General features: G+C 34.7%; 1 protein-coding gene across 1 annotated transcript; it reads right to left on the reverse strand.

Moving 5' to 3' along the window:
• Nucleotides 1-4,085: 4,085 nt before the first annotated feature.
• LOC115442249 (carbonic anhydrase) lies at nucleotides 4,086-19,658 on the reverse strand. Its single transcript, XM_030167257.2, has 8 exons — nucleotides 19,433-19,658; nucleotides 14,017-14,049; nucleotides 13,050-13,217; nucleotides 10,440-10,563; nucleotides 9,079-9,181; nucleotides 8,268-8,380; nucleotides 6,811-6,934; nucleotides 4,086-6,573 (listed from the first exon to the last, which is right to left on the reverse strand). Exons 1-8 carry the CDS (start codon nucleotides 19,476-19,478, stop codon nucleotides 6,319-6,321), a joined length of 966 nt encoding a protein of 321 aa, XP_030023117.1. The 5' UTR covers nucleotides 19,479-19,658; the 3' UTR covers nucleotides 4,086-6,318.
• Between the last annotated feature and the right edge of the window lie 1,263 nt (nucleotides 19,659-20,921).

The raw sequence follows: 20,921 nt of genomic DNA on the forward strand, positions 1-20,921 counted from the left end.
ATAATTTAATGTTTCCAGGTGATAAAGGTGTAACGCCAAGACATGTTCTAATTTGAATTTAAGTTACTTATAGCTAAGAGAAATTTTAAACGCAATTGCAGCTGATTAGTGGCTGAGACTAGCCATTTTGTCGTCTTGTTAATTTGTGCTTAAAGAGATAATTAAGTTCATACGTAAGTAAAAGGTCTGTAAGTATTTACACTCAATGAAACAACCCTGCCTTTCTGTGTTTGGATTTTATCCCCGATATTGTGATAGGTTTGCTTCCTATCTTATGATAGGAAGCCATATGCTTACCAAATGGATGCAGATGTATATATTACGCGACTGCCTACCCCATCAGGGTTGAAAGGCGAGTGTGTGCACGAACTGACTTCGTGTTCAAAGGTTAATAATAAAAAAGAATATTAAATTATGTTGAAAACATCCGATTATCTAGGTGATAAAGAAGCTTCGGATTAGGGCGCCAAGAATAACTTTTATTGTAATTGAATATATCAATATTTGAGTTATAAATAAATTATCGATGTGGTAAAGTAATTTTATTTATGTGAGTGTCTTGTTGCCATCGTGTAAATCTTTCGGAATTATGCTTGCCGATATACTTTTTTTTATATCGAGATGGTTTGATCCATCGCTCATGATAAACGTCATGTTTGTCGTTAATAATTATTAATCACAAAATATTTTCGTTTATGTAAAATTTTATTAAGTGCTGTTGCAAATTATGTTTTTGGTCTCATCTGTAATATTTTGTCAAGAGTGCTTAATCATTTTATTCTTCCTAAAATATGAGTACTGCTTGCAGTATTCATGTTTTTATGTCATCAAAATGTCTTGACATTGCGTTAAAGTTACTTGGTAGTACACTTAGTAGGTCGATCGTATGTGACTTTTGAACAGGCTCCACTGTTGCACTGCATGTTTAAATATGCCACCGACCAATATTTTGTAAACACTGCTGTGTTCCGGTTTGCAGGACATGTTTCAAGTGTAATTATTAAATGTCACGGGACTAAATGACGTTGTTGTATGCAATCACCTACCCGCTGGTCTGAACAAATAAGAACTATAACGGGACCTCTTATTACCATCGCCCTAAGGTAAGCCGAAGAGAGGGGGTTTGGAAACTCTTCCTAAACTAAACTGATTGAAAAGAGCAACCAGAGTTTCTTGCCCGTTCTTCTCTGGTGAGAACTGCTTTCCGAACTGGTGGTAGAGATATTGACGGAATCTAAATAATGTATAACATTTTACAGATTCAAATAAATCATTTCATTTCTTCAACTCCGTCAAAGCATTTCAAAACGGACATGATCATCTGTGATAAAGAATACGATTAAGAAAAAGTTCATTTTTTTTTATACGAGCATGCCAAAGTGACCCCCTGCACTTAATGGTAAGTGAATTGGGGCCCAATAGAATGTCGAATGACGAGAGATGATTACCCCTCGGCAGTTGATACAATTTTGCCGGCTTGTTGGAACCGCACACAAGCTAATCCTGGAACGCGACACACTTACGTGTACCACTATGGTGGGTTTTAACACCTTGTGTACAGTGGTCGCAATTCGAGCGGATATAAAATATATCCTACCACCAGCGATAAAAAATGGATTGTAATTGAATGGTATTGCTACTTTTGCACTAGTATCTTTATTTTTGTTTCCGTTATTAGGCAGTCACGGGTATCTCAAACAAGAAACTCTATCTCATTGAATAAAATACTTCCAAGATGAGGCTATAGCACACTCGATGCGACCTCGTTCAGCCCACTCGTTAAATCAGGCCGGCCGTGCCGTATCTTGGACAACTAGATAATAGACCTCAAGTCCCCCAGCTCTATTGTGTTAATCGCCGGGGAAATCTAGACGTCTAGTTAGTTAAATCCGGTTGCATCGATTATTTTTATGTAAGATGCAACAAACTGCACTCTTTGTCGCCTGGACGGATTTTGATATGACTGACGGACAGATAGTGAGTTATAAACTACTTCAGATTTCAAAACCATAATCCCTTATTGTGACTTTCACGGATAGGTAGCTGATAATGGACATTTAAGCTACTTCACATTTCAAAAACATATAAAGCCCCATTAAAACCCTTTAGAATTAGCAACAAAATCTGTTTCTGATGTTACAATTAGTGTAACAAAGTTAAGGGCACGCTATTGTTTTTATTTCGTGAAGTGATTACACCAGTTAAACCCTTAACTGTCGAGACGATTCTCTATTTAGTTTTCATAATGCATGTTGCTATCCAGCGGGTAAAAATATATTTATTGCACGAGCTGATGGCACGCGAGTTACGACTTTGTTATCATTGTCGCAAAGAAAATATGAAAGATACTGTATTATTTAAAACTATAACATAAACTGTGCCATAACATACGTAATTTTATTGCAGCGCTTTGCTTTTAACGTAATAAAATTTTTACTTCCATATGTATGTATTGTGTTATAAATTATGATAAGAATTTAAGTACATTTTATAATACGGTAGAGTCTTTCTGTTAATTTGTTTGCACATTATATAGGAATTAAAAAATAAACTGAACGGAATTCGATGTATTTCACACGTTGCTCGCCTAGACATGGCGGTTGTCTAATTACTATTTGATTTTGTAGATTATTGTATATAGAACAGGAAATATTACGCAAAAGAATAACTTCTGGGGAAACGCCACCAAGATTGGTAAAACAAATAGGTCATTAATTCATATTTCAAATATTTCCATGAGCTAAACTGAGCGCGTGGCGGGCTATCTGTTTATCTCTCTCTTACGCCTGCATGTCACACTTGGTGATGTCACAATGTATCATTGTATATGATGATGATGTCTTTCACTAGATTTCAAAAGGTTATAACTTATTTTATTTATATTATTGGGATAATAATTTAAAAAAAAAAATTGGATAAGGTAATTTACTGATAAAAGTACTTATCCGAATATATTTTGTACCCGATTTAATTATTATTATACGGTAAGAATTTCACCATATGAACTTTATTCCGTTCTGTACAAAATATATTCGGTGCTGACCTTTTTAATATTACGTATTCTTCCTAGGACGAGGATCTTGTAAAATTCCATCAAGCGACAGAGTAACGTGGATAGTAAATTACAGTAAATTTTGGGAAGGTGTTAATAACTTGATCTTAGGGAGTGTGAACTGGATTAAGATGGTTTCTGGCTACAATTTAAATAGTATATCAGGACAAAGAAGCGATGCATAAAAAACAATGTATTACAATCGCCCTCAACTATTTAATAGTATGACGCTAGAAACCATCTGAATCTGATTCAGTCTCAGGTTATAATAGTATCAGCCCTGTATTATATACTATCCCCCTCCTGGGCACGGGCCTCCGCCACTATTGTTTTTAGGTTTTAATCCACCACGCTGGCCTAGTGCGGATTGGTAGACTTCACACACCCTCAAAATTCTTATAGAGGAATTGTCAGGTATGGCGGTTTCCTTACGATGTTTTCCTACACCGAAAGCAAACGATAATTCACAATGAATACACACATAAAAGTCAGAGGTGCGCGCCCTTGGGATTTGAACCTGCGGACATTCGTCTCGGCAGTCGTACAACCAACTAGGCTATCACCTGGCCAAAATAAAAATGCCGGTGCCCCTAGCTGTTTTACATCTAGGCGCCACTTTCCCCTATCCTGACTTTCTAATTTTTCTTTTAACCATAACCCAATTAACCGACTTCAAAAAAAGTAGATTATGTATTATAAAAATATTTGTATGATTGCGATTTCCTTTTATTTTTTTAGAGAAGTTTTAACAATACATTATATTAGGAACTGATGAAGATCTTTATCATTAATCTATTATAATAACTTTAAATACGTTCCGAAACCCACTGAAATATAGTGTAAGAGATAACTAAGACTATATTGTCATCGGTTAACGGGATCATTAAATACAGATCATTTAATTTAATTATCACTTTTTTCTCGGAACGACGGGCCCCTGGCCCCCTCAGCAGTTGCATAATTTGCATAAGAGTAAACCGGCCCGTGATTATATATTTAAAAACGTGAAACAGGGAATAAATAAAAAAAAGAATTGATTTAACATTTTTATTTGCACCGGCCAGCATAATGCAACCGTGCTCACTCACAAAACACATATCAGATACCATTGCGTCCTTCAGTACATCCTTACAGAAAATTTGCGAAATAATTTAACATAGAATGCGTCGAAAATCCTTGCAAGGTTATAATGGTTAAAAATTTACATTTAAAATAAATAAATTTAATATATTTTGTTGGCAGTATGCGCAAACGATACCTTTAGATCACTTTTAAAAACATTATAGTATCCTTTTGAATTTTGATTATACTAAGCGTCAGGTACAGTGAGTGATACCTGCATTTGTCAGTAAATACATCAGTACGCGGTGTAACTAATAACTATAAACAACACTGATAATTTGACATATCTCAAGGCTTTACTAGTGCTAACGCGCAGGCACTGCTGTGTCACTGACGTGTCAGTAAGCGTCAGTACGTGTCAGTATATTTGACGCAAGAATCAAAATTATTTCAATGACAACCACCTAAAAACTTCTATGTTAAAATACCATTAAAGCTATAATAAATATATTAAATGCAATACGTCAAATTCAAAATATTTAGAACACTTAACTAATAGAGAATAGCTAACTAATTAGCACAAATAACACTAAACTATTTACAGGACTATAAATTAAAATGTGGCATTCACATAGATAGTAGTATCATGGCTTTTTATACGCAAAAAAGTGAATAATTATTTTACGCAACGAAACATGCTACTTAAAGGTTAAGTTAAATTTAACCTTAGCGTAACAGTAATTGCTCATTTACGTTATTTAAATTGCGATTTCTTAAGTAATAAAATCACGTGTTATATTTTTAGTTATTCAATAAATCAGACACTTCCTCTTTCAAAGGTTACTTGTTATTGTTATCTTAGTTATTGTTTCAAGTAATTCACTAAAGTGCAAACTTTATCAAATTCATCAACTATTTTAGTAGGTAAATATAGCCTTTTTTAGTATATACAGTCATCAATAAAAGTAGCTGGACAAATTCTAAACTTCAAAACGCTTTCACATTGAGTTAAATCGAAATATTAGTTTTTCATAATCTAAAATAAAGTAAAGCTTATGATATTTATTTTAGTACAGACAAAACAATTGTAGAAAAGAAAAGAAAAGTTTTCAGGCGATTTTAAATATTGAATTTGTTTAGTTACTTTTGTTGCTAACTGTACACATAGATTAACGGAATGTCTGAAATATGTAATTTTAAAACAATATTTTGGTCATATAAAAAAAATCACTTGAAAAAATACCTTTTTAACTTGAAATTATGAGGCAATATTCCATATCTACAAGCTTACAAAATCAGCCAATTGACTCTAATAAATGCCACTAATTAGATTCTACGATTTATGACACAATCGTCGATGATCCCTATCGTGTTCCTAATAAAGAATCATTTACAATAGCAGACGGATGAGATAACACATCATTTATCGTTTTATTCTAATTTATAAGTGGATTTAGTGAAATAAGCTGTAATATGAGAGACGGACTAATTTACAATGTAGTTGAGCCTTTAACACAAAGCTGGACAGCTTGCATAATAGAATCTTCTTTTACAATTTATGACCTTTTTTTTTGGTTTCGGGGTGACAGTCCCTTATTACTACCGCCCAGCCTTCGTGGGGGGCGACTGAGCGGTTATGCTGGGGTAACCGTGCCTTACGGCCCGACGTTGAGCCGCCCGGATGCTGCGACATATTACTACACTCTTTTTTATATATGCACAGCAAAGTGACAGTGCACCTCATGTAAGTGGAGTGGGGTTCAATAAAAGTCGACTGACGAGAGATGATTACCCCTCGACAGTCGATACAATTATGCCGGCCTGTTGGAACCGGATATACAAAACTCTGTACAGAACATATAAAATATACTATTCTGCCATTTGCATTCTGCCTGATATGCGCCTTTATCGTGCATATGACGACTTTTATGACTTAGATGTGTGAGACGCACAGTCTATATTAGAGACGGAAGAGCTATTCTATCACACTTGTTAAAGACAAAATTTCCTTGATCCAAATAAATTTTCAATTCAATTTTGTGTCACGCGATATAGATATGTAACAAAACAGCTTTACCTTATAAAGCCACATTCAACTTGAGCATAACGGATTACTTAAACATTCCTTTAGGAACCTAAGAATCCTAAAAACAACTCCCTTAGAACTAAAATGGCCTGACTTAATCAGTAACTACTAGTAGAACTTACAACTTGGCGCACTGTTTTACACTGTCTCCGAAGAGCCGTCTCTTGAAGTTGCCGATGAGACAGATACCCTTGTTGACGCCGGCGCCGAAGGTCGACGAGAGGCAGTGCACGATGGCGAACAGAGTACCGATGAGGCTGGGAGCGATGATTGAGGAACAGGAGGCCAGGGAGCGATACACCACGCGGTTGACTGGTTGCAAGCTTCTGTAGTTGTCGCGCCCGCCAACGTCGGCTTTCGTGATCTCTTGGTACTGTTGAAGAAATTTGTTACAATGCAGGCTTACATAGGTATTTTATTAATCATTGAAAATGATATGACAGGACGAAAAGATGTTTCACTAGATGGTAAACGAGAAGATTGATCTTAAAATTCAAATAAGTCATGGTGCTGTACTTATTAACCTATCATTTAAAAACATTACATATTATGGATAAATTTAGTCAGCACTGCTGTGCCCCTAAGTAATATTGGTTTCCTTCCTGCTTACCTGATCGTCGGAGATGGTGATGGGCTTGTCCATGACTATCCAGGTGACGGCCTCCTGGCACAGCGGCGTGGTGAGCGAGCCGTGGTATGTGTAGTACGACTGGGGATCTGGGCTCAGGAGGCGGCTATGGGATAAAATACACTTTAAAACATTGATCAAGAATAAATCGTTTGTGAGTGGAGGGTTCCATACTTCAACATTTTCAAACATAAACACATATTTTAAGCCACTAATTATCTGTCTACAATATAGAACAATTAAAATAAGATCCAATATTCTTGATCATGGTAAAGAGGGAATCCAACTTATAAAACAATTTGGACATAGATAATCTCTAGGGCCTATAAAGCATTTAAGTAAAGATTAGATAATAAAAAAATATATTCGTTGTTTACTGCCTTATGATTCACGACGTTACATGGTAGTATATCATTAATATTGTTTCTATCGTTAAGTGGTAAAAATTAAGTTTGTGTGTTTTTATATCTTTAGTAACAGCATATTTAGTTACAAATCTGTGCAGTAATTTCGATCTTTATAATGAAATTTTGTTAAGATAGAAATTTACGAGCATGTCTATAGGATTTATTCTTGAACACGATAAAAAGACTGACAATAATTGTAGATGTTGCACCTCTGCCTAAGTTCTCGGGGACACCATTTGATCCTACTAAGGATTTTTCACTCTATGATAGTACAATTAATTTTAAAGTTAAAAACACATAGGTACAAAGTTATGTCCACTTGTATATTGGAGACCTACCGTCTAAAAATTCAATTGTGACTAAAACTTCCTTCAATTACAGACCCTTTGAACGACAACAATTCGTCAAGCCATTGTAAGAACTAATCAGTTTTAGGGCCCTTCAATTAAGGAATTCGATATGCATATAACTAGCAGTAGTTTAACAAGCGTAATAAATTGGCGCAACTAACGAAAGCCGAACTGTCGAGATTTTTTTCATATTCGACATCCTAAGGATATGTGTCCATTTCTCTTCTTAAGAGTCAGTGAAACAGCTATGATGAAAAGGTACCTTATGTGCTTCTTCAGGAAAATATCAAGGACGGTTTTAACTATAACTTAAAACAGTAACCTAAATATTATCTTAAACCAGGACTTATATGCAAATACCAAATTTCATGCAAATACATCTGACAGTTGCATGTTTGTTTAAGAAAAATCCAAACGTTGGAAACAAAAAATTCAGATTCATAAATATAAGAAATGGCACCTTTTAGAAAAAGCCGTACAATAATCTGTTAATAGATTCTGAAAAAATCAATCACACAGAGACAGCTTTTGGGGACTTTGTTATGTAATAATATGTATAGATATATATAAACTCCCATATCAATTATAATATAAAAAAAACTAAATATATTTCATTTTCCAGGTACGACGGAGCTTACTTCCTTATTTGCTTCTGCTTTAAAATATCAAAGATTCCACTCACGTGAGGTCAATACTGGTGGGTTCAGCCATCCTCGCTTGCGGGTCGATGAGTCCAGGCACCGCTGGCATGATCTCTTCTAAAGCATGTTCGCTTTCTTCATTTTTAGAGTAGATCTAAACAATGATAGGTTATATAGGTATATAGCAATTAATGATATGTGCAGTTTTGAAGTCAGCGGTTTTTTTCTATTGAAATTGAATGATCAGACGAGCATGTTGCTCGTCAGATGGTAAGTTATATGACCGCCTATAAACAGTAGCAATGCTATCCATAATTTTAAATTATAAAGTTGGGTGTGGTATTCCAATGCGCTCGAATATATTTTAGTATCGTTCCTATACTTATCAATAGTAAGTGAAGAACTTATATTTCCTGTGGCACTATGATTATTAATGGGCAATGATAATCCCTCACCAACATTACATGTTGTTTTAAACTTCAATTTTGTTACAATAAAAAGCCATGCAAATTACGCCTAGCTCCTAGGACTTGCAGGATTGGGGTCGCCCAGGAAATAGTTCAAATCCCGGAAGAGGGGTAGTCGCTATTAGATGCAAATGTCTTAAATCCGGGCGTCGGGAGACATTCGAGATGTACTCTAAATAATTGCTTGAAATTGCAACTCGCTGTACAAAGATAATGTTTTCGAATGCAATTTTTTAAGCGAATTGAGTTTGCATTTAAGAATCCTAGACTTGGACCTTCAGCCAACGTTTTAAGGTCATGATACCGTTTATTAAAAAAGAAAGCCTTTAAAAATGACTACTATATAGAGACAACGGGAGACTTTAAAACTGGTAATAAGTATTACCTCACACATGACACCAATGACTGCGAGTCCATCGGGTCTTAGTACAGCCTCGTCCACTGTCAGTCCGGTCTTCATGTGCACCATGTGGATCTCCAGCGGGTATCTGTTGAGAGGGTACACGACTTAATCGAAAATTAATAATGGCCTTTTCAATCAATATCACAAGGTATATAACCCGCCATAGAGGCTCAGGGAAGTGTGTCGCGTTCCAGCATCAGTCAATGTACATATATCCGGTTTCAAGAAAGCCGGCATAATTGTGTTGACTGGGGAGGTATAAACATCTCTTGTCAGTCCACATTGTATCTGAATTCCAAACATACCATCAGGGGCAGTAAGGTCACATTGCCTTGCATTAAAGCATAAATCCCAGCTGGGAATTTTATTTAGAACTTTCTGGTTATGTACGCTTTCATAAAACCAAAGAGTCTATAAATATAGCATTTATAGTAAATTGATTAAATATTTCTTTATTGTCTGTCTCTGCGATATTCATTTCATAATGTTCCAAAACAATTTATTTAGGAACATTGAGAATCAATAATAGATGTCCTAATTTACCATGGGCGACGTCCACATATGACAGGCAGAAATGTTCACAACAGTTGTCCAAATATTATTACATGTCGGAATGCGGATGTGTTTGTATTTTGATAGCGTAGCTTAATTCATCAGACAGAAATCTAATCTTACTGTTTGGTCAGTTGAAATGGTTAGTTTTGACTGGCTTTTACTTGTTGACGATCGTTTTGTAAACAATGTGTCAGACTTTATTTATTCTTCCAATATTTTTAGGGTTTAAGAAAGACTCGTTTGCTTATTTCGTCATAAAAGTAAATATCACTTCCTAAATTAACATTCCAAATATATCAAGATTAAGTTATATAAATTCAAATTTATCAACCTTTCTTCAATATAATCTGCAAGATCTTTATCATCAAAAATCATTTTTTATGATAATTAATATGTAATTAATCGATAAATAAGAATACATTTCAATAAGACATGAAGGGTTGACAAAATTTCTTTGTTTTCAAGGCTGATAAAGAGATAGCAATCACCGATGCTGACGTCATGAAAACACTTTAATTCTAGAATTAAGAATTACACCAAGCATTGTGCCATATATATATTTTTAAACATTACCTCACTGCACCACATGGTAAGAAGCGTGGTGTCCAATAGACGTAGATTGATCATAAATGATTACCACTCGGCAGTCCGCACAATTATGCCGGCCTGTTGGAACCAGCTATGCATAGGCTGATCCCGGAACGCGGCACACTTACGTGGACTGATACGGCTGTATACGGTGGTCGATATGTGGGCGGATATAAAATTAAATTAAGTGACATACTCACTTCATGCCATCGATGGCGTGTTCCGAGAGCCAATGTAAGTGGAACTGCATGAATGTGTAATTTCCTGACAGCGGCCCTCCAGACATAACGGGCGCTACTAAATCAGGTACGGCGTCCCATCTCACTGTTGATAGAGAAAATGTTTTTAGAGAAAAAACTTTTTTACAGGTTGAGCAAACTGATGTAACTGAGGTTAACTAAGCTGCTTTTTTTATAGCAAAGTGATCCCAGCACGTGATTGTAAGTGGACTGGGGTCCAATAGAATTTCGATTAACGAGATATGGTTACCTAAGCAGTCGACACTACTTACTCCGTAGGTCCGTATATCATTAAGAGCATTATACTTCGTATTTATTAAAGTTTATTAAAAAAAAATGTGCCAAAAAAAATAGACCGCCTTCGTAAACCACTAAGAATCAAAAACTAATTTAAATCAAATATTGTTTTTATACTTTTATCTAACTTAGCTAGCAATTTTAATTAGTCACCGACACCAAAATTGGTGTTGTTAAATTATTTTTAGATTTTTTTTTGTAAAATGGTTAATAAGCGACTGAGTTCTGAGTTAAAACATTAAAGGAAAAAAAGAAACACATCGCACAGAGAACTTCTTCATTGTTGAAATCGGTTAAATATAGACCAAATTCTGGTATAAGAATTCAATAAAAAAAAGTATCGTACAGACATTTTTGTCTTTACATTGTTTAATAAGACATCCAACTCCTTTTAAGGTGTAAGGAGATAATATTAATGTTCTTAAAATGGCTACAAGTAGTTATAAACTGATAGGTTTAATTGAAATTTCTTGTTTTTAACGAAATATATCCGTTGTTATAACACGTCTTTAATTGAATTGTGTAAAAAAGTTGTTTTTATCTGTAAAATAATTACTAACGATACCATAATTTATGCAAGTTGTGACTAAATACATAAAAAGAAGTTTAAATTCCAACAGTAAAAACTTAGAAAGATAATTTGTCTTTTTAACTGATTTCTAAAAAGGAGGGGGTTCTCAATTCGACTATATTTTTTTTATGTTTGTTACCTCACAACTTTTGACTGTGTGAACCGATTTTGATGATTCTTTTTTTTACATAATTATACTTAATCGTTCTTTCTACGGATTACTCGATTATGACAGGTCCGTCTGGAAATCTTTAGGGGAGACCTGTGTTTAGCAGTGGACTTTATGTGGCTGTTGATAATGATTCTACGGATTCATCGGAATTTTATATCATCAGAGATGGTACAATACCATAACTAGCATTGGCTACGCAGTCACGATGACTTTCCACAATCGTTAACGTAAACGTTATGTATAGGAATCACGGATCTTGGCGACAGACTTATCGTTACAATACGTCCTTCTATACTTTTTTGTTTTTTATGTAACGATTGTAAAAAGCAACTTGGTTACGGGCCTACGGCCTCTGGTAAATATAAAATACAATGATCGATACCTTCAGTTTTAACTACCACCTGGATTTTTTTTGTAACATACTCGGTAAGTAACTATTTACCAATGCTAGTCACTTAGTAGGTACCTACGACCTATTTACCAAAACTAGTTACGCGATATCGTATTGCACAGAGACTACCAATGCTATGCAGTTGTATCTGCTATTTTTAATTTATGTTGATTTCTCACTTTATGAATTCCTTTTGTTTCATTACGTTATCATACTATCTAGATATAATTTTGTTTTTGTTTAAATCGGTCATATTATAGTTATATCAGTATTTTAACAATCATTGATATTTTATCTTTAATTCCACGAATTGCATTTTAGTGCTTTCACTAATTAACAAACAAGACCTAAGACGTATAATTAGCTACGGATTTGTAAATATGTCTGTAAATGCTTAGTTAAATATTTAAAGTTATTCGACTTTGCTTTTAATTTACTTGGGTATCATATATAGCCTGCTTGTTTAAATGACGGTGCTTTGCCTCCATGCTATATTTACAAGGCAATCATGTTGAGAAATGAAAAGCTATTAACTAGTTTAACAACTTCGGCATCCAAGGAAAGATATTATTATGTTATTTCCAAAACTAAAACCAGACCTAAATCCTTTGAAGTTTTGGATATGAAACTCATCAAAATCGTTTCATATTAAAACCTCAAGACATAGTCATCTCGCTCTGCGTAGACCGGACCTTTGACGAGAAAAAATGTAAATGTAAGTAGATATTGTAATACTAACTTTTCGAACGACTAATACATCAGTTCTTCCAGTGACCAAGAAAGCTGAATACGTAAGTAGTACTTATTTGGTGAATTTACAGCTGAGTATTCGTTACGCTAAAGCATTGATTCCCAAAGTGGTCTAGGTGGAACCCTAGGGGTCCACGGGAGATTCGACGGGAGTCTATATTGGCGTGACCAAAAAATCAGGGTTCACAATCATCCACGAAAATGTTGCTGGTTTCGATAGTAAATAACTAAAACGATGGCTTGAGTTCGCCTATCAATGCAGTCAGATAATATTTATAGGCTAGTGTTAAATGAGATTTATAATTTGTACCTACTGTTCTTGCGCAATATATTGCTGCTAGAACTTGTTAGTCTAATTGCTTTCTCATTTGTACGTACTCTAGAACTTACATGTATGTCCGTTGTTAACAGATGTGACGGTGACATCGCGGTACCCTCGCAAGACCAGCGGTCCGTGAATGTGACCCTCTTCCTTGTCGAAGACGGCCTGTCTGGACATGATGTTGATGGGTGACTGTTGTTTCCCAGTCTTGCATGCTCCTGGCCATTGCGTCTGGTCTATAGGATGAAGATAAACAAATTTGTATACTATAAAACTTAATATTGGACCTATCTAGTGGTATGTCGTAGTGGCGTAGTTGTATTGTGTGCGCGGTACGACTATGTGAGAAGATGGGTTCGAATTCTCGGTCGGCAAAGTGATATTTCATTATTCTACGCAGTATTAGCCCGGAGTCTGGAAATGTGCACGGTAAATTGAAATAGGTCCGCCCCTATAAACCGGGACCTAACATAGCTGGCGAAATTTGAGTGTGTTACACCTCTGCCTACCACTGAAAAGGGGAAAATGCGTGATGTATATATATATCTCGTGGTGGTTCAGATAGATCACTGATCTTCAAGCATCAAAAGTACTTTAATGTAGTATTAGTATTGTGCGTTATGAAATGTTTGAACAAGTAGTATCACCACCGTCTAAGTTACCGCCGGTTTTAGTAACTTGACTGACTGATTTATTCCTTTTTTGGTTGCTTTGAGTGACGAGACAGGCTTACCGTTTGCTGACGGTAAGCGATACGACCGCCGTAAACAGTAGAAACACCATCCAACACCTTGAATTATAAAGTATCGCTTGGTATTCCACCGCGCTCGTCATCCTGAGACATGAGGTGTTAAGTCTTATTATGTCCGGTAGTTAAACTGGCTACAATATTCTTCAAACCGGAACACACCAGTGATTACACACTGCTGCTTAGCGGCAGAAATAGATATCACATATGAAAGACCTACCACTAGTAGGTATATAGTGTTGGTATTATATCTCTTAGTCTATGATATAGTAGGTACTTATACTTACAGCTATATGACCATTCCAGTTGCGAGCTCACATCTGAAACAATAAAAAAATATAGAAACTTTATTGCATAAAATTTTGCGACGACGTTTGGATCAGTACCTATAATCTTAATGCTTTGTGTCACTGTTTTCTCGAACATTAAGGAACGACGAGACGATCTATTGACTTTCCTGTTGTAAGCGTCAAGGTTGCCTCTAATAAATAAAGGTGCCACCAAGAAAATTGTATTTGAAGACATTGCGCTCATTAGGGTATATCACAATGTCGAGCAACTAAGTGCACGGACTACAGTATGTTCCAAATCCAGGACAATACATTACATGCACGATGCACACCGCTTAAGTTAAATTAAAGTGTATGTATATGTATTACTATTATCTAAACATAATCTATATAAATAAAATTTAATTTTCGCAATGTATGTAAGCGTTTTACCGAACGGCTGCACATATTTGGCTGAATCTTTGTTTGCTGTTGTAATTATCAAGGTTTGATAAAATATTTTTTGGAAAATTAACGGTGAAGGATGGGAAATGTTGTCTATTAGTTTAGCTACACTTAGAACACCATATATATATATAAATATTATTATAGTCAGCGTCTTGACTGCAGCACTGGGTGCTATCAGGAAATACTTGAAGTGCTTCGTACTATATGAAAATACCTAAAATCTAACTATTTTATTATAACCTGCCACGTGCGGCGCGGTCGTTATCATTCTGTTATCAATCACCAGTTATCTTGATATTACGATTGCAAATTAACCGATTTGTGTTACAGAGATATTATTATTATATTAATTCAATTGATATGTAAAAGGCTTGCTATCGATATGATGATTTGAAGGTGTAGTTTTCATGAAAATAAATGGGTTCTTTCTTTCTAGTTTCAAGATGTGAAAAATGAAGCGCGTGCTATGTTGATTTTAATTTATTGCCACTCTAGGTTTATGTTATAGAGAACTACATCAGGCTAGTAATGGTTATTGATTAATTTAATTTATAAAATAATGCTGAACGAGCTGCTAGCGGAAATTACAAGGTTCATAGAAGTTTTATCGATGTTTCCTATGTTATAGCTGTAACTTTTATACAACTGTCTTGGTGGCGTAGTTGTATTGCGTGTGTAGTATGACTAACGCTTTGAGATTCCTGGTTTTCGAACCAGGAATTAAATGTCACTTTGCCCATCCGGGGATTCGTCCCCGGATGGGCAAAGTGACATTTGATTTTACTACTGCCTATTTGACCGGAGTATTCAATTTGTGACCGATATCACAATGTGATGCGACAGACATCCATGGCGAAAAGTGGTTGCCGCGGTAGCACCTCTGCCTACTCTTTCGGGAATAAACGTGTTGAGTTTGTTTTTATTGTTTCAACACGATATTATGCTGCACCTACAATTCGTGACTTATTTGAACAAACTTTCATTACTTTTATTTTAACATTGAAACTAAACGTCAGTTCGAAATTGCTTTGCATGCTAAAACTTTCTTAATAAATCAACGTGTTTTGTTTTGACAGAAGAAGTTAATTTTAAGGAATTGCAACAAAAGCTGTTATAAGTTTTAGTAGTTGTAGTAAATTATCTGTTTATGGCATTTTTTCAATTGAATAAAGTTTGATTTTAATTTTTTAAACCTGCAGCGTTAAGGGGACTCTATTTTACTCGATGGTAGATTGAGTGGCGTATAGAGTTTGTCGATAATTACATTAAACATGTCGTCAGTTGTTACAATTATGCCAGGAAAGTTTTTTTTGGGAAACCGTTACGTTTATCCCCGCGTAGCCCTGTTACTAAGATACAAGTGGTCTCCTGGTTTAGCAACCGCAGCGGCTCTCGTGAGTGGAGGGCGAAAACGGGGGATGTTATGATTATAGGTGATGATGGATGCCAGCTTAAGTTTATTTTTGTGAATCCGACTACGCAGTCAACACCGGGGGAAACCTGCTAATGAGATACTGGAATCCCTGGCTTAGCCACTGCAGGGCTGGGGAAGAAAGTGTGGGAGAAGGAAAAGGAACCCTCTTACGATGTGCAGAGAGAAGGCCAGGAAATGTTCGTGAGCCCTCATAGGCCTCAACGGCTAGTTACAGGCATCAGGTATATACACTGGACTGTGCTCGTAGGGCCGCGCTGAATGTCCCACGTGTATGGGCACGCATTTGGTGTGAAGATCGTGTGCACAATAGTTGCCTTGGGGGGGATGACAGCCTAAGTTAAGCTAATTGTTTATGTCTTCACAAAGTAACGATGACTATGAAAGATAAGTTGATACAATTTAAAAAAGTTTAATTTGTCTTAAAATTTACAATATTGACATGCGTACTTCTATGTTCATTGATAAGGCGCTCAATATTTCAGTAGCTGCTTTTATCATATTTATATACGCGATAATGTCTGTCTGTTTGTTTGTGCCAGTACGAAGTTTAACAGTGTTTATTTATTTGATAACAGACAATTTGGGAAAATTTTATTGTTTCATGAGGGTAAATAGAATTCCTGAAGTCCTTAAATTGGTATTAAAATCAGAAATACAAACATTCGTTCTCTTAAACGTTTGTGGTTTTCGAGCAGAAGATATAATTTGACTCCACGTGCAAATAAGTCTTGTATGAGTTGTATGAACCAGAAGATTTCGTTCCCACAATACCCTGCTCTTACACAAATATTTGCGGATATCACACACATTTGTGCCCGGTAGCCTAGTTGGTTATGGAACGGACTGCCGAGACGAATGTCCGTAGGTTCAAATCCCAAGGGCACACACCTCAGATTTTTCTAAAAAATTATGAGTGTATTCTTTGTGAAGGAAAACATCGTGAGGAAACCTGCATACCTGAGAAGTTCTCTATAGGAATTTCGAGGGTGTGTGAAGTCTAGCAATCCGCACTAGGCCAGCGTGGTGGACTAAGGCCTAATCCCTCTCAGTGGTAGAGGAAGCCTGAGCCCAACAGTGGGACGGTATATAATACAGGGCTGATATTATACACACATTTGTTATGAGGATTATTAGTCTCATCGCTCACTACACATCGGAAACGATATTACACGAGTGAAACCGCGATAAAAACTTAGTTTCGACAATTTACCACTCGTCCATCTTTATATGTCACTATTTGGATTATGAGATTAAATATTCATTCATCAAACTGCGTCCTGTCAGTTTTATTGTATCTCTGATCGATATGGCGTTCGGGCTATCATGTGACCCTGCGAAATATATGTGCATAGGTTGTATCCCTGCCTACTCTTTTTTGATATTTTTCCGAATCAATTGACACGATCATCAGAATCATGACACAACTACGAAAGTAACTACATAGTCAATCTTCTACCTATATATATATATATATGAAAATGAATCCTTATTTCCCTTGGTCACGCCATCACGCGTGAACGGCTGGACCGATTTCTTTTTTTTTGTTGTTGTGTTTGTTATTGTCAAGAGAAGGTTCTTATGAAAGAAAAAAATCATAAAATTGCGTGGAAAATTAGAAAATTTAAAAAAACTTAACGAAAATATTACTTTTATATAACTGTCAATTGTTTGAAATAACTGTCAGCGATTGACATTCTGTCAAATGCATGCTGCAAATTCATAATGTCGGGTCAACTAGTTTTCTAATGAAAAATAGTACCTGCTTAATAGGGTCCAAATAATTGTAATTTTCATTGCACATAGCCGGCATGATTAGAATACTATAATGCAAACTTTTCCTGCAATGTGTATTGTGTGACATTACAAGTTTTTATTTATTGTGTGACCGCTATCTCATATTCAATATTCAAGTCAGTTTTGTCTTTACAATATGGTTATAAATTTCATTGATTTAATAGTTGAAACAGAAATATAAATTTTGTCATTTACTTGATTCAAAAAATTATTTAAAAACAAATTGAATTGTTAATTTTGTAAAATATAATAATTATAGTTAATAACTGATTTTTCTTGTTTTAAACAGGGTGCGGACGCAGTTTACCATTTATAAACAAAAGGGCAGAAATAATTGCATCAAGTGATAGTAATTGATACCGGTTATTAACAACAGAGGAAGAGTGAATGATCGACCTTTAGAGAGAAATGTGGATTAAAACATCGCCAGACCTTAAGTAGGTAATAATATTGAAATGGCAATAAGAAGATACGACTTTAAAGCGACCTTTTTAACGTAAAACAACTTTTATGTCAACTAATATTTATAGATAAGTTTAAATGCTACACATTGGTATTTAAGTTGCAATATATTTATTATTAGCAATGTTTAAAAATAAAATATTACAGACCTACATGGGTATTGTCAACTATGGTTTTTTATACATTTCAAGATATTCAAAAATTTACTTTTGATTTCTAATTTATTATTCGTTGCAAATGTAGATTTCGGCTTCAATTCCAGGATGTATTTCCCTATTTATTTATATTGCATCACTAGTTTTAACGGTGAAGGTAAATATAGTTAAGACACTTGGAAGTTCTTCAGATCGGTAGTGAAATATACTGAAAGAGCGTCCGTACACGAATAGGCAGTATTTATATGCATTCATTTAGTCTGCCAATCGTTTTAATGATAATTAGATTTCACACATTTAAATTAAGAAAGGGAAGCCGGCAGACATTGGTTTATAATTTATATGAACACTTCTCCACTGCTTCATGTCAAAGATAATTATTAAAGGCCATCATCATGGAACATACAGCGTGGTAGAATGAAGGTCCCGTTCATAAATATAAATGAGGACCGAATGAAAGAATAATAATTTATAACGCTAGATAGTATAATGCTAAAATGTTTACTTTAATTTCATGCAAATGATTCTGTTTATTTTTATTGCATAGACCATGGGTTTTGTGAATCATATAATTTTAGAAATTTAGCCTTTGACTAATGAATGTTTGATATTTAGCTATAGACTGTATTAAATAATAATTAAGGGCTTCACGTATGTATTAAATAATTTAATAAATATGCACTTCAATAACCTACATTAGTATTATTTATTACCCTTGAAGCGTAGTACTTGGCCTTTTAAAATTGTTAGTTTTATGTTTTAAGAAATTAAAGTTTATTGGTAATTAATTGTTTATGGTAAATAAATTAATATTTTTATTTTGGTTTATGTTAAATTTAATTTGCGTTTATTTTGTGTTATAATATATGTATTATTAATTCTTTTTTTTTAATATAATCACATTATTGATAAATATTTTTGTTTTGTTCATGTAAAATTTAATTTGAGTTTATTTGTGTTATCATAATTCTTATTTTTTTTAATATAATCACAATATTATTGATTTTTTGGGTTACTATTTTTTTCGTTGCGTAAAATATTTTTGTTTCTCAGTTTAATTATATTATGTAACGTATTATGATTTAAATATATGTCACTTATAAAATCATTAAAAACTCACCGGCTAAACAAATTAAAAGAACCGCCAAAAACACTTTCATTTTCATCTTTTATTTTTTTCCCACCAAATTTTAACCCCGATGTTCACACACTCACACACCGACAAGTACTACGAGGTGAGCCATAGAGCACAAGTTTTTATACATTTTCATATATTTTATTATTTTTTTTCAAGCCATGTCTACACTGGTGTTCGACCTACACTAGCATTGTACACGAAGTATGAAGCGATAATAGACGCCGCGCGACACACGACCCGCTAGAACGTACAGCATTTCATTCACTACCGTCTGACCGTGACTTTGATTGTATTTTGCTGAAACTTGCCGTGTCAAGGTGAAATTCCTTGATCTATAATGCCTCTTACTAGGTTATACACAGTTATATTGAAAGAAATCGTGCTAAATTAGTCCATTCATTGTTATACCATTTCATAATGTCGATTGTTAAGTCACGTTCGAGGTTTACGGATGAGGTTTATCCCTGAAAAACTTTAGAATTAAATACTTTTTATAATAGGCTGGCATTATTAATTTTTATTCTAATACGATTTTGATTTCCAGAGACTAACGTCGTGTATGGAAAACGTAAAAACTTAAACAGTGTGTCACTGGAACATTCTAAAGAAACCGATTTACATCAACTCTAGTTATAATTTCTCGATCTCCAGTATTTTCACTACCAATGTTTTTCATGATACTTAAATATAACGATCGTTTTGATAATTGAAAAGAGATAACATTTTTGCATAGTAAAATATTATTAAATATTATAGTGAAAAACTAAATTTTGTGGCACATTCAGGTGAGCAGTAGCTTGAGACCGGGGCAAGGTGGTATTCATTAATTAATAGGCTAGCATAATTGTAACGACCGACGAGCGATGCAGTCTTTAGTTGTTAGATATTATATTTGGACTGCAATTTCGTTACTATAAGGACTAGTATACTATGTGGTCACTTGTTTAGTCACTGTCTTGCCAGCTACGAAGACAATAAACAATTAAAAAGTTTATACAACTCCTAACTTATACTAAAATTAATATCAAGATAATTACTACCGGCTTCAAAATTATTCGCAGTGTGGATTTTAATCTGATAATATTCAGAATCGTAATCGAGCGTATGTCAGTTTCAATATTATTTCCTACTTTATATAATTAATTGCGAATGTATAATTTTATTTATTATATTGCATAATAATAAAATATAAGGAAAAGAGAAAAATGCTGCTGAATTTAGCGTAAAATATAGATGGTTAGCAAGTGGAACTACCGAATAAGTCTGTATGTGGGAAGTACGATTAGGAATGATGGAAAGTGTTACGTGGATATTAAAGGGTTACAGGACCCTTATTCTGTATGATAGTGTAAACGCGTAACGCGGACGTGTCATGTTATCTTCGAGAAATGTGCGTGGAATGGTATTCTGTAAGCCAAATTTCTACAGTCCTAAACATGATGCGTTGTGTTCCATGCTTGTTACACACTGT

The sequence above is a fragment of the Manduca sexta genome, chromosome 21 (assembly GCF_014839805.1).
Source record: "Manduca sexta isolate Smith_Timp_Sample1 chromosome 21, JHU_Msex_v1.0, whole genome shotgun sequence".
NCBI lineage: Eukaryota > Metazoa > Arthropoda > Insecta > Lepidoptera > Sphingidae > Manduca > Manduca sexta.

Bases quoted from the DNA above. Each gene is read 5' to 3' on its own strand.
- LOC115442249 (XM_030167257.2), bottom strand. From the start codon at position 19,478: ATGAAAATGAAAGTGTTTTTGGCGGTTCTTTTAATTTGTTTAGCCG. The intron at 10,564-13,049 runs GTAAGTTCTAGA...CTCTATCAACAG, and splicing joins TGTTAACAACGGACATACAT to TGAGATGGGACGCCGTACCT. The intron at 6,574-6,810 runs GTAAGCAGGAAG...TTTCTTCAACAG, and splicing joins TCACCATCTCCGACGATCAG to TACCAAGAGATCACGAAAGC.